Below are 14463 nucleotides of genomic sequence, written 5' to 3'. Positions count from 1 at the left end.
GAGAGTAAATTTCATTGACAACTGGAGCCCTGCCTTATAATTCCATAGCAACAACAAAATGGCTTGTATGAGTAGGGGCAGACTAACCAAACCAGCCCCCTGACTGGCATATTAACTGGTTTAAGGTTCTTTTTCTTACAGAGACCAGCTCTTCAGCTAGCAGCTACAGTTCTGAATTTAGCAGACGGCTGCTCAGCACCTACATCTGTGAGTACCAAGCCCGGTTCTCCTTTGATTGCTTTCTCCACACCTGCTTGTGCTCCGCAAGGCATGTTCTCTGGTGTAGTGTGTGGACTGTTCAGATAGGTGACGTAGCTAGAGCTGTTGTAGTTCTGGTTAAAGTTGCGTGACTGGTAATTTTGGCCTGGGACTGAAGAACCAGATCATTACTGACCTCAGCATGCAGCAGACACTCAATGGGGCATGTCAGCATTAAGCTTGGTTGATGTCAGAAGAAAGCTTCTGGGCCAAATTTATCCTTGGCATAAGCCGGTGCAACCCTCATTGACTTCAATGGGAGCAGGGGTTGCTGATGCCAGAGCCAAATTTGGTCCTCTGCCACCAGAGGAATCCGCGATTGCATGGAGATGTCACTGTAGGAAAGGGTGCAGGTGAGATCTCACTGCTCCTTGAAGGAAATGGTTGCATGAGTACTAGGAACTTCAGACCAAGATAGGTGTGCGAAATGCACACAATTGCACACCTAATTCATGTGCACAGTTATGATTATGCGCACTAATTGTTAAGCAGATTTGCATGTAGTAGCTGTACGCTCAGTTGTGTGCCTACATTTTTTGAAAACTGGGCCCTGCATGTGTTGTTTTCTGTAATAACAAGGCATTGCAGGTCATCGTCTTCCGCAGTCTTTTGTCCTCTATTAATGTGTTTTTTCTCATTAAGGCAAAGTACTGGGCAACTTGCAACTAAACCTTCTCAGTAAATCCAAGGTTTATGAGGATCCAGCTTTGAGTGCCATCTTCCTGCACAACAACTACAATTACATCCTCAAATCCCTTGAAAAGTAAGTGCATCTCTGGACAAACTCCCATGCATTCCAAACAGACTGAATTGCACTACTGAAGAGGCTTCAGTTTGAGAGTGTGGGTTTTTTTTTTTTTTTTTTTTTTTTTTTTTCCTTTTTTTAACTCCAATATGTTGAATGCATTTCCTCCCTGGATTGTCTTCTCTGATATTTTCCCCCTTTTGAAACTGCCCTTTGAAGTCTTCCTTACACTGCACAGGAGAGAGAAGAATAAGAGCAGCAGACGGGCCTTTGAGTGCATCGGATTCTTTCATCTTCTCAGCAGTAAGCAGCCAGCTCCAGAAAGCACCCCGCTTCGCACAATTTCTGCTTCCTGGGTTGTGCATTCTGACTGCTGTCTCTCAAAAATGGACGACTGTTAATTACAAAAGGGCCCAGGGGCCTTGCTAATAAATGTTTGAAACCCCACCACCCAATTAGCACCAGCGGGTTGGCAGGAGATGAGCTGGTTTGTGGGTGTTTGATAAACTCTTCTCTACTTCTACCAGGTCTGAGCTAATCCAGTTGGTGGCTGTGACTCAGAAAACAGCAGAGAGGTCTTACAGGGAGCACATTGAGCAGCAGATCCAGACCTACCAGCGCAGGTCAGAAGGGATCATCTTTTCTCTTTCCTTAGCCCTCATTATGGCTTGAGAGACCTTCAACTCTCTGTGTAGACTTTAATGTCCAGACCTAACTGGATGGTGGAAGAGAATAGTATAAAGGGCAACCACAAACATCATGATTTGAAAGTTTAACAACATAGCATGGGAAATGTTCTTCATGGAAAGATATCTGGACATGTGATATGAAAACTGCCCACTTTCTAGCCCTAACGAAGTATATACTAGATTTCTTAGATTCCTTGTTGGCTAACTCACTGTGTATAGATAATAAGGGATAGATAATAAGACAGAAAATATCATAATGCCTCTGTACAAATCAATGTCATGTCCAAATCTTGAATACTATCTGCAGATCTGGTCACTCTGTCTCAAAAAAGGTATCATGGAATTGGAAAAGGTATAGAAAAGGGCAATAAAAATTATTAGTGATATGGAACAGCTTCTATATGAGGAGAGATTAAAAAGACTGGGACTTTTCAGCTTGGCATAGAGATGACTAAGGGCAGGTCTAGACTAGAAGTGCTATATTGGCACAGCTGCTTCTATGCAGTTGCGCCACTATAGCATGTTCGGTGAAGACGCTCTGTGCCGATGGGAGAGAGCTCTCCAATTGCCATAATGGCTCTACCTCTGCGAGAGGCGGAAGCTGTTTCGGTGGAAGAGCGTCTCCTGCTGATACAGAGCTGGTGGACAGCGCTTAGGTCGCTGTAACTTGCTTTGCTCAAGGGGGTGTCTTTTTCACACCCTGGGTGCCACAAGTTACATTGACTTAAGCGATAGTGTAGACTTGCCCTCAGAAGGAATATGACAGAGATCTATAAAATCTTGACTGGTGTGGAGAAAGTTAATAAAGAAATGTAGTTTCCTCCTTCATGTAACACAAGAACTAGTGGTCACCCAATGAAATTAATAGGCAGCAGGCTTAAAACAAACGAAAGGAGGTGGTACTTCACACGATGCACAGTCAACCTTTGGAAATCATTGCCAGGGGATGTTGTGAAGGCCAAAACTATAACAGGGCTCCAAAAAGAACTAGATTAAGTTCATGAAGGATTGATCCATCCATGGCTATTAGCCAGGAAAGTCAGGGATGCAACCTCATGCTCTGCGTGTTCCTAGCCTCTGTTTGCCAGAAGCTGGAGTGGATGACAGAGGGATGGATCACTCAATAATTGCCCTGTTCTGTTCATTTCCTCTGAGACACCTGGCATTGGTCACTGTCGGAACACAGGATACTAGGTTAGATGGACCATTGGTCTGCTTCAGTATGGCAGGTCTTATGTCTGTAATGCATCCCCTTTCATGTCAATTGCAGCTGGTTAAAAGTAACAGAATACATCTCGGAGAGGAGCTTGCCTGTCTTTCAACCAGGAGTCAAGGTGAGGTGGCAGATGAGTTTGGGATAATGGAAATCAGCCAAAGCATTTCCCCTACTATATGTAGACATATGTTTTTAAAATCCAGGGAGAACTTCTCTGGAAAGTCATACTACAAGCAGACAGAGTTATATTGCGGGGGGGAGGGGAATGCATACAGTTGGGAGTCAGGGTTGGGTCTAGTCTCTCCTGTCACAAACTTGCTGTGGCATATCCCTTCACCGCTCGGTGCCGCAGTCTCCCTTTCTTAAACTGGAGCAGCTGATATGACTTCACCTTGTAAAACTCTTGAGATCCTAGCACGAAAAGTGCTATATATGCATAGTAATATCTTCTAACCTGTCCTGGCCCAAAATTCCCCTATTAAATAAACTTAAGATGAGTGACATTCATTGAAAGTGGGATTCTCTCCTCCCTACTATGTTCTCATCCCTGCCGCGGGAAATGGATGTCCTAGCTGAAGCGTGTAAGACAAACGTCCAGGAGAGAGTTGATGTGGGGAGTGGGAGCCAGTGAGCGATATTAAAGATGGCCCCATGTGCGTGGTGGGATTCTAAGCACCTTTCAGAGGCTCTTAAGGAAAAAATCTTTTGGCTTTTTCTCCTGAAGGCTGGTCACTCCAGGTGGAGAGCTCATGTCTCTTAATGGAGTGGGATCCTGCATGTAACATGCTTCCTGGAAATGCTTTGGGCTCAGGGCTGATCTGAGCATTCCCATAAAATAAACAGGAATTTAGAGGGTGAGCAGCAGTGTTAACATTCATACTGGAAGGGGACAATAACATCTCTTCTTCTCTCCTTACAGCTCAAGGATAAGGAGAGGCAGATGATAAAGGAGCGTTTTAAGGTAGGAAGCTCTTGGAAGGCAGGAGAACTCTCCCTGGATCAGTGTAACCCTGAGCTGTGCTTGCCAGGTACAATGCGCTATATGAAACTTGGACACGGCTGTGTGTCTCACTGTTTTCTCTTGTTCTAATGGAAAGGGTTTCAATGATGGCCTGGAGGAGCTGTGTAAAATCCAGAAGGCCTGGGCCATCCCAGACACGGAGCAGAGGGACAAAATCCGCCAGGCCCAGAAAACCATTGTGAAAGAGACCTACGGTGCCTTCTTACACAGGTGACAACTCTTCGGCGGGAGCAGTGCCCTCTGTCCAGGTTCTTCTGGGGATACACTGAGTTCTTTTGGGCCCAGAGCAGACATGCAAAACTGAGGCAGTTCCCTGCACTCTGGCTTTCCAAAGCCATCCTCAGCTCTGTATGATATGCATTCGAGATTCTGCAGTCTGAGCTAGGCTGATATGATTGTTCTCAGTTAGGTCCCAGCATTCATGAATGGCTTCTAAAGGTAGCACAAGTGGTGGCCATTTTCTAGCTAGTGCAAAGCTGGGCTCCATTGAGAAATCTCTTGATATTAATGGAAACACAGGAGTATCCATTGTAACCAGCCCTGCTGGAATGGTATTCTTGCCGTGAAAAGCTCTACCCAAGTGTGTCACGCTCTCAGATAGATGTGGGAGCTGGAATATTCTTTCTCTGGGAAGGGGGCAGAAGCAGAGCAGCATCTGACGCAGTGACAAGGGAAGTTGTAGGGTCATGGCTTTGTCACACCAGGGTTGTTTTGCTTGCCCTCGGCAGGTATGGCAATGTGCCCTTCACCAAGAACACTGAGAAGTACATCAAATATCGAGTCGACCAGGTGGGCGAGATGATTGAGAAGCTGTTTGACACATCAGCGTGAATCACTGACTATCTAGTACGCTCCTATCTGCAAGTCAGTGCTTTCCTGGTCACCTCCGGGCCTCTTTCCCTGCCCCATTCTGGTGGGTTGGCGTTATACTTGTATTTATTGGGTTTATAAACATGTGAAAACACTCCATCCTGTCTGCCTTTGCCTTTTTACAGTGGATCACGGAGGAAGCTTTTAGATGACAGATGAAGCATTCCAGAGTGGTTTCTGTTATGCTAATGTGTCTCCAGATGGATTCAGTTTCCCTCCTTGAGACCATGGCTCTAGTGGAGAGGCAAGGTGTGTGAGCTTTGTAAATCCTTATCTCCACCGGGTGAAATCCTCGGTCTTGCGGGGAGAGCACGTGCTGCGTATATAGGTTCATCTGCCTCCTTAGTGCACCTTTGATGCTCGAAGAGAAGCGTTCATGGTATATCATTCTATTGGCTCTTTAAGAATTTTCCCACTACTGCACTCAAGACCTTATGTTGCAGACATCATATATTAGTCACTGAGGATTGGAGAGAGTTCATTTAAAGCCCAGCAGTGTTTCTCTTTCATTGGTAAGACAGTCAGTGCTAAGTGATTGGAGATCCTTGTGCTCTAGGATAAGGACCATAATGTGTTGAGATATTATAATGGCACTTGTTACATAGTGGAAAAAATCGCAAGCTTTGAATTACTCCAATAAAAGGGATCCCCGGTGTCTCGTTTGGTTGTTCTTTGATTACAGGATTAGCACAGCTACCCCTTCAGCTGTCCTCACTTTAGAAAGGCTAGTCATACAAACAGGAGGCTGTGCAGAAAGCTACAGTGCCCGGTTAATCCTCTGTAACCAAGAGCTACGTGGAATGAAGGGCCCCTGCCTGAGCTCATTTCCTTTTGGTTTCATGTAAAGTTTCCTGGGAGGCAGAGAAGGGTTACTCCTGTTTTACAGGTGGAGAACTTGGGCACAGAGAGGCTGTCACTTGCCCACGTAACACAGGATATCTGTGATAGACCTGGAAATCTCCCGAGTCACACTCCACACTGCCTTAACCATACAACCGGTCTTCCTCTCGCTGGGGATAGACCTGTAGGTGCTGGGTGAGGAAGTAGGGAGTGGAGCAGCCAGTGGAGGAATATTGGGGAGGGAAGGAGTCCAGCACTGAGTGGAACGGCCAGTGCAGGGAGGAGAGGTGTGTATCCAGAACTGAGTGTGTGCGGCGGGGGACACAAGACCAGGACTCTGTTATTGTTATGCCCCTAGAAGCTCCCTGGCTTGAAAACCAGGAACTAAAACACTTTAAAATCTCTCTTCTCAGACTTCCAATTTCTCAGAGCTGTTTTTGCCCCTTCCCTTGCTGGCCGAGGAGGACTTAGAGCACTCAGAGGCAGAGTGATCTGCTTACCGTCACCATGCAGCCCAAACTGGAAGTTCAGTGCTTGAACTGGAAAAATAAATGTGCTGGTATCCCACTGCCCACACCCAGGGCCAATCAGCCTGACATCTGCACAGCCCTGTTGCTGCCCCTGGATTCGTGAGCTGTAGTTTTGTCCCCACTTCAGAGGGAGTGGGGCTCCTGTCCAGTGGGGAGGGCAAAGCCCTGTTTTGTCAAAGACACTTGGGGAGAGTGGGTGTCCAAAAGAGTTGCTGGCCCCTGTGGTGCGCAGCAGGGCACCTTTCCCTTAAGAAATCTGCTGCCCATCAGCCTTCTTGCCGTCTTGCTCCCTCATACTTCTGGGGTGTTCCAGAGATGGGGAAACGCCGCCATGTGCATTCTGCTAATCGCCACACGAATGGGAGGTGGGTGCAGCCACCTGGTAACGCCGGTGAGCTTGTTGGGGATTTGCAGGCACCTCTGTTTATTGGACCCCTTGGAGCAACATGTTTGAGAGGCTGCCGTGTTTTTAATGCCCAGTCGTGTTCCTGGAAAGCTGCCACCACCACCCAGAGGTCACACTGGGACTTCTGTCCAGTCTCGGGGGGTTCTCAGCATTGCCAAATGTTGAGTAATTGGGGGTGCTCCCTGGAGAAGGGATCAGCAGAGGCTGGTAAGGTGTCAGTTCGTGTCTGGCTGGAGGATCTGCACCAGGGGCTGGTTCGGAGCTTGGACTGGGGTTACACAAGGATGTTTTCCACCCAAGCTCCCTCTCTGCCCCCACTCACATATCTCAGTCTGCCTCTTGACAGCCGGGTGTCTCAGTGGCCTTTGTGACTGATAGGGTTACAGTTGTTATGCCTGTGCCATCAGAAGGGCCATTCAGCACTCAGGGAGGATCAGGCATGTCTAGCAATGGAGGTGATCGCTCGAGAACATAGCAGAGAAGAGATGAAGAGCAGCGTTTTATTCCAGCCTGACTGGCAGGGAAAAGCAGGGCTGTTGCACTGTGGACAGGGCCTGCACATCAAGACTGGGCCACTCTCACCCTCCATTACTTGGGAGATTAGGGCTCAGAACACTCTGTGCCGTTGGCGGGCAGGCCGGGGCAGCCAGGACAACAAATGCACCATTAACCTAACCAGGCCTGATTGTAGCCAGTTCGCTCCTAGCAACCAGAATGGCTTTTGCCAGCTGTGGACCATGCAGAAATGGTGACTAAATCAGTGATTCCCAAATGAGTTCTTGTCTCATCCGAGTTAGACCCAAATCAGGAGGAGCACTCGGGACTGTAGCTTCAGCGGCAGGGTCAAAAGGCCCCCCCAGAGCAGCTCGGGAAGGTGTGCTCTGTGGTCTTAGCACAGGATTCGACTGCTCCTGCACTTCTATGTACAAGATCTTCCCTCGCAAGCTGGCTCCACACCGCCCCTTTACTAGTTCTTGAGATTCTGTATGTTTTCTACGGTTCAGAGCCAGGTAAGATAGATTCAAGCCGCGCTTGCATCCATTTTCTCTCCTCTCCCCTTTCTGAGCAGTTGATGCTCTGTGCCATGTGGGAAACAGCAACGCTGTTATGCCAATTATTGTACATCAGCCCTCCTGCTTGGGCTGCGGCCGCTGCTTTTATTTGTTCGGTGCTTCGTATTTTATTTTGCGTAGCATGGTTCTTCTGACCACTTTACTTTGTTGTTCTCCAGAGGTGCTGTTGCAAACACTGGCTCTGTACAAAGTGCCTTGTTGATGCCTGAGTTTGGTGCCTGCTGTTTGTAGAGCGGCTGCAAATAAGCAATGAAGTACCCCTTCATGTTTTTTCCCTAGAGGTTAATGATGTGCAGTTCCAGGTATAGAAACCAATTTCCCAGGACTACAGATCCTAGTCAAGGCTTTGCTAAGGGCCGGAACCAGAGGAGGCTGTAAACTGCCCCCTTATTCTAATCTAGCCCCATTTAGCAATAAGCTCTGAGAGCAAGAGAGTCAGTTGGTGTAGCTGACACACTGAGCAGCTAGAAGAAAGTGCAAGTTCCTGGCGAGGTGGAGGCTGCTTTCACATATACTTGGTTAGCTGCTTTTCTTGCTTCCCTGGTCCCTCAGCGTGCAGGATACACCAGCTCAGACCCCCGTAGACTTGGCAGGTCAGATCCCAAGATGATGTGTCCTGGAGGGTGCGGGTTCCATGTTGCTACATCCTAGCAAACTTGGTGGATGGGGGAGGCCTGTTGGGGTCCTATCTATGTCAAGAGGGCCAGAAGAAGGTATACGTCGCACCAGGTTACGTGCCCTTCGCCTCCCCTCTGAATTTTGATCTCATGGGCCAACCCTGCTCCCACTGATCGCGGTGAAGTTGAAGGCGCACAGCACATCATAAGCTGGGTCTTGCATTAGGTCCCACCTGCCACGACAGCCAAGGCAAGACCAAAATGTGTTGACCAAGTGAATTTCTTTGTCTATGAATGCTGTGTCTTTCTCTCCTCTACACAAATGGGCAGCAAAGGTCATCTTCCCTGGCTAATGTTAACTAACCTTAAGGGTCTAATGGATAAAGCGGAGGCCTCCTAAGTCTGGGAGTGTGAGTTGGACTTTCATCTGGGGTGAGAAGATAATCTCTCTTTGACACAGCTTTCCTGAAGTTCCCCCATCAACTACATCAGCAAATACATTTAAAACAACTCAAGAAGAAAGGTTTTTGGAGAGGGCCCTGCAGGTTTGCTTCCTCTAACAATGGCAAGGTGGAAAGGAGTTTCTGTAGGTGGCTGGGAGACAGAGTTCCTGTCGAACCGATCATTTCAGTGCTGCTGCTGAATTAAATATATTGTGAATGGTGTCAGGACATTGGCTAGCCACCATGTTAGTTATTTAAATCTAAAGAAGTAAATAACTTTAAGCTTGTTCCCGCCTGCAGATATTTGGGCTTACTTCTCATGGGTGGTGTCCCAATACCATGGTCGAGGGCAGCATTGTAAAGCCCTGGATGGGTGGAATGTGGTTGATCTCATGTGATGCTGATCACATGACAGGAGCTGTCCTCTATAAACTAAGGTAATTAAAAAGACAGCCAGGAAAAAGGTTTCTTGTCTGTGGTAGCAAGGGGGAAGAAATTAGCCTTTGTTCAATTGCTCTCACTTTAAAAACCTGCTCTGGTGGTTGCCTAGTAAACAGCCCCCGTTTCAGGGAGCTTGATTACCTCTATGCTATGAGAGGAAGAATGTGCTGTAAACAGATTTGGATCCCCTGACAGCTAGCAATGGATGCTGTTAGTGTTAGGCCTGCTTTTGGAACGCCCGTGCCCTTCTCCCCATCTTTATTTGGGGCTGGAACAAAAGAGAGACACACTCATGCTCCAGGCTGCAGCAGATTGACCCCGATTGCTCAGGTCTGATCAAACAGTGCACAACGTTCAGGGTAACAGCATCAGAAGTTCCTTGGCTTTTATGGTAAGGAATGTCTTTTTGACATGGCAAAGCCTGTTAATTAACAATAGTCATTAATTCCAGCTTTGACAAGGATCCAGGCTCTGAGCAGGGAAACACCCGCCCCACCTTTGGCAAAACAAGATTTTTTCCAAATGGTCTGCACTTGATACGTCTGTAGTGCTGGAAAGCACACAAATATGGCAGCTGGAACCCTGCCAGCTGAAGCAACGGAACAGAGAGATGTACCAGGAATGGAACGGACGGACAGGACCAGAAATCGGAATGGAGATTTTCTTGACGTCATACAGGAAAAGCTTATGGTAAATAAATGAAATGCATCATTTCCCTCCCTGTTTATCCTGGCTAGCTTTTATTCCCTCCCTTTGGTTTAACCAGATGACAATCATGTAAGGACCTACAATCCCCCTCCCGCCCCCTCCTTCCATTCTTGCTGGTGAATCTCATAGGATAGCAAACCTCTTCTGATCTTCATAACTGGGATATTTCTGGGCCAAAATCCAACTTCTCCTTATCCTACCTTAAAGGGAAATGGATGGACCAGGGGAGAAGCAGGGGCATTGTTCCCTACGGGACAAAGGGGGCAGTTTCCCCCCTCAAGCTTGATTCCTATCTCGACTTTTCATAGGCCTATATGCTCCACTTCCTTCTCTTCCCCTCCCACCCAGGTGTTGCAGGATAAAATATCACAAATAATATTTTATATGCGAACAGAACTTTGGTAGTGACTGACAATTATTACCAGCTGCTAACTATTCTGGGGCCTGTGTGAAATGAATCAGATCCCTGTCCAGTTTGTGGTTGAAAAGTGTCCATGTCATAAGTCTACCATGTAAGAGGGGGTCATGTTCTAGGACCCTTCAGAGAACTGCAGAGCTCTTCTGCTGACTCACCCTGGAAGCCAGACTAGGTGGGTCCTATTACCACCAGCACCAGCGTATAAAAGGATATTCGGGTTTGAGGGAACTAGAGACTTAAACCAAGGGGTGCTACAGAGAAAAGCCCTAGGAATAGTCAAGCTCAGGAGGACGTTTACGGCAAGACTTACGTTTATTGCTGTTATTTAAGTAAACAATAAAAAAAAAACCAGGAAGGCTGTGGGAGGAGGTGGGATCTGGGAGGCTGGCACCATGTGCTGTAAAGCGGTTCTCACCAGACTTCGGCCTTCGCTGACCAAAGTGCTGTGAGACTCGTTTATCTTGTGAGCCTTCTGCTCATGCAGCAGCCTGGTTTTGGTAGACTTCTGCCACGTCCAAAAAAGGACAGGAAATGAGCCCCCTCCTTCTGGTTTAAGCTCTGACGAAGAGCCAGTCTATTCAGGCAGGCTCGGATCCAGGGATGTTAATCCAGACACCTTCTCCCTGGCTCTGTGGTTCTGACTTCTCTCTAACTATTTTCATTCATTGTGAATAACTCGGAATCCCAGTTCGCAAGTGTCCTTGGATATAAATGTGTGATGAAATCAGAGTGAATTTGGTGCTATTAATACACAATGCCCATATGATCTAAGGATGAGACTATCCTTTAGCAGAATCTTAATAAAGCACGGTTCCAGAGTAATGACCATTCTCAGACTGAACCTCGCTGGGCTCTGATGGAAGTCTAATTTGTTCTACTTATTTTCTATTCCCAATTGAATCTGCTTTTATTTAACTCCACAGCGAACAATGATTGAACATTCAGTGGGGCTCATTAAAAAAGCTTCTTGAATTGATTAAATTCAAGCTTCATTCCCGCACTTCAGTGGGTAGACACTTGACTAGGAGTGGTGCCAACTGAACAGTGATAATTGCTTTGCACAGCTGAGCTTGTCGTGGTTTCGCTGTAACTTCTATGGTAACAGGTTTCCATCATATTTTCTCATGGCTGATGCCAGCTTGGCAGCCTTAGAAAGCAAAACCCTCTTTATCAGCAGGACAGCTAGTAGACACCTGTCTAAACCATTGTGCTTCAGACCTTCAAAGACGGGTGGGGCCACTGCTGACACTGACGGGGGACTTCATTCTACAGCCTGCACTCTCAGGCTACGTCCACACTGACAGTGGCAAATTCGCTGCCATCAGATCGATCGATCTGGATCGATTGAGCGGTCAGTGAAGAGCCGATCAATCCAGAAGTCGATGTGTTAAAACCACCCCCTCAAGTGGCGCAGCGCAGTGAGGATGCTGCGTAGAAAAGGAATGACAGTCGCCAAATTTGAAGGTAAGTGTAGACCAGGCCTCAGTGTCTGGCCCCTTGGAAGATTCAGCCAACGAGAGAGCTGCTTGTCATGTTGATGGTTCCGGCCCCAAGAGATAGGGGCAAAAGTGACTGCACAGCTGCTTTTGCATTCTTCTGAGCCTTGCGTCTGTTGCGGGCTGATTTGGCCACTAACCCAAGGGAGACCCCTGACATTTCCCCCAAACAACTGGGCTGCTCTGAACCTTTTGTCCTGCGGCAACTGAATTCCCTATGAAGAATGTATTTTAATGATGTCTCTTTGTCTGAAATTAATGGGAAAGCATCACCTTTCTGAGCTGAGACACACAGCCGGAAAAGCCAGTTTAACGGACTCAAACATGCATGGACTGAGCATTCCTGGGGCTTTGGGTGTGAGAAGGCAGTAGCAATTTCCTATGAATTAGCACTAGCAGTGTGTCCTCCAGCATCAGCTGTGGAGACTGCTCCACTTCAGGTTAGATCAGCATGTCCATTTTAACCCCCTGTTGCACAGGAGTGTCTACAGTCCCACTTCAGAAATGCCCGGGGCCAGAACCTGATGTGATTATTCAGTATAATTCCCCCCCTGACTTCAATCGGGCTGAGTAATGTTGTAAGAGAAGGGCAATTGTGGCCCCCAGACCTCTGCATGAGCTGACAACTACTACACGAAGGGAGGGGGAAACTTCCTCTCTACCATGTCAGCCTGCCTCTCACCCCATGGAAGAGGAGATGTAGGTCCAGGGCTCTGTGCGTGAGTGGACGACCCGGAGCGGGGGGAATGCACATCATTGGCCTCTCACCTCAGCAGAAAATGTTTCTTTACTAATTTTCTTGCAGATCTCTCCAGACTGGGGAATTGCAGGCCCGCCGTGGCAGGGCAAAGAGCTACGTTGTATGGCAGAGCTATGGAAATCTGAACATCTGCTAGCCAGCTGGAGGGACTGCCCGTGCCCACCAGCTGACAGGCCAGGCCCTTTCGGAGGGTCACAACATCCTCTGCTGCAAAAGAGCACACGCACTCCCCTTGTGCTCCCGTGGGCTTGCACTGGACTCCTGCTCTGGTGCGGTGTGCAGGAAGAGGGCTCCCAGGAAACGTGTCCCAATGTCGAGTTGAGCATTGGTCACTGGGGGCTTTAGTTCACTCCCAGTCTTACACTGGTTTAGCTCCATATCAGGCAGGGAGGCTGATGCTGACAGCCTGGCATCAGCCTGGGTGACCCCAGGGGCAGTCAGCAGCAGATACAACATCAAAATAGCCTCAGGGGCCTGACACAAGGGAAGGACAGGTGGCCCAGTGGTTAGGGCATTAACCTAGGAGTTGAGAGAACTGCGTTCAATTCCCTGCTTTGCCACAGGCTTCCTGTGTGATCTTGGGCAAGTCACTTAGCCTCTCTGTTCCTCATCTGTAAAACTGCTCTGCTCTTCTTCAGCAGGATGAATCCACTCAATTCTGAGTTCTTATCCTGGGCTCATCATAGATGCTGCCAGCTGAGGGCCAGGCAAGTACTAAGATGGAGCCTAACAGTTTTGAAATCTGTTGTTCTGGGAAGTGGAGTGAGGAGGATAAACAGGAGCACTGGAAGAGAAGCCAATGCTGGCTGTCCCTGGAACGCATCAGGGCACATTCGGATTCTGACTTGAGTGGTAAGGCAGAGTGGCAGATGGGCCCGTGATTAGCAGCTTATCCTGTTACTCCATTCCGTGGTTGAGGGAGACAGCCATGTATTAAGTTCCAAACCGCGGGGGAAAGCTCTGTAATTTTGTAAGGAGCTTTGGCGACTTGCCTCCCACCTCTTTGATTTGCTGTTAATTGTGTGGAAATGGTACTCCCAGGTGTTGATGGAGGATCAGTCAGCTGCACCGCAATTTCTATTTGACTCCAGAGACCTTGTCACCCTCTGTCTCTGTGGGTTTGTGTTTTGTATTTTTTTGTTTTTTGTTTTGTTTTTTCATCTCAGCTACGGATATTTACAGCAAAATGAGGCTGATCATGTTGACTGCCTAGTCTCCTGGGATGCAGCTGGTCTTTTCGGGGCATGGAGGCTTAGCTAGCCCATAGTTTCCCAACACCAGCTATTTGCTTCAGTTACAATGGAACTCACCTGTGGAACTGACCCGTGGAACTCCCTGCCACAACATAGTAGGTGAGGTCAAAAGCTTAACAGGATTCAAAAGAGAATTAGAGGGGGGGTTTCCTTTCTTTCTTAGGCCTTGGGCTGGATTTGTCCTTCCTTCCGCACAAGGCCCCTCAAGTGCGGACTCCATCATCAGAGAAGATGGTACCAGAAATCATCTGCCATTGTCCCTCTGCCCCATGCCCTGGGTCTGACGGGGGAAAGGATGTGGCCATAATGGCTAAGGGGTACTGCCTCTCTGAGGAGGGGGCCTCCATAGTGTGCTTTGGGAGCCTCAGACGCTAGATGCACTGGAAGAGCCAAGGCTTGGTGGTCATTACACAAAGTAATCCTGACACTCGTACTCAGTTTTATGGGCCAGCGCTGATTGAAGAGCAGCTCAGGACGCTTTTATTTCAGGGCGGTGCCTGAGGTTACCCTAGTCTGAGAACGACGGCCTCTCTGTTCCTCTGCTTTTTCCAGCGGCGAGGTGGGGGTCATGTTACTTTCCTACCTCCCAGAAGGCTGTGCCAGTGAATGAATATGGGGCTCTTTGAAAATGAAAAGCACACTAGAACCATGAAGGCCGAGCTTGTCAAAGCAGGGCAAG

The 14463-nt window shown here is 48.1% G+C and overlaps 1 protein-coding gene across 1 annotated transcript in view; it reads left to right on the top strand.

Moving 5' to 3' along the window:
• The window catches only part of EXOC7 (exocyst complex component 7), a 33857-nt gene extending 28961 nt beyond the window's left edge, over positions 1 to 4896 (top strand). The window contains 7 exon segments of the mRNA XM_067547592.1: positions 142 to 207; positions 901 to 1021; positions 1531 to 1626; positions 2963 to 3026; positions 3828 to 3869; positions 4006 to 4139; positions 4658 to 4896. Coding sequence (XP_067403693.1) covers positions 142 to 207; positions 901 to 1021; positions 1531 to 1626; positions 2963 to 3026; positions 3828 to 3869; positions 4006 to 4139; positions 4658 to 4760 — 626 coding nt within the window. The 3' untranslated portion in view covers positions 4761 to 4896.
• Positions 4897 to 14463: the final 9567 nt, after the last annotated feature.

Source organism: Emydura macquarii, unplaced genomic scaffold (assembly GCF_026122565.2).
Source record: "Emydura macquarii macquarii isolate MOO-44397 ecotype Brisbane River unplaced genomic scaffold, CSIRO-AGI_Emac_v2 contig_1230, whole genome shotgun sequence".
Lineage (NCBI taxonomy): Eukaryota > Metazoa > Chordata > Testudines > Chelidae > Emydura > Emydura macquarii.
Note: the sequence above shows the minus strand (reverse complement) of the source record. Positions and strands in the feature narration are given on the sequence as shown.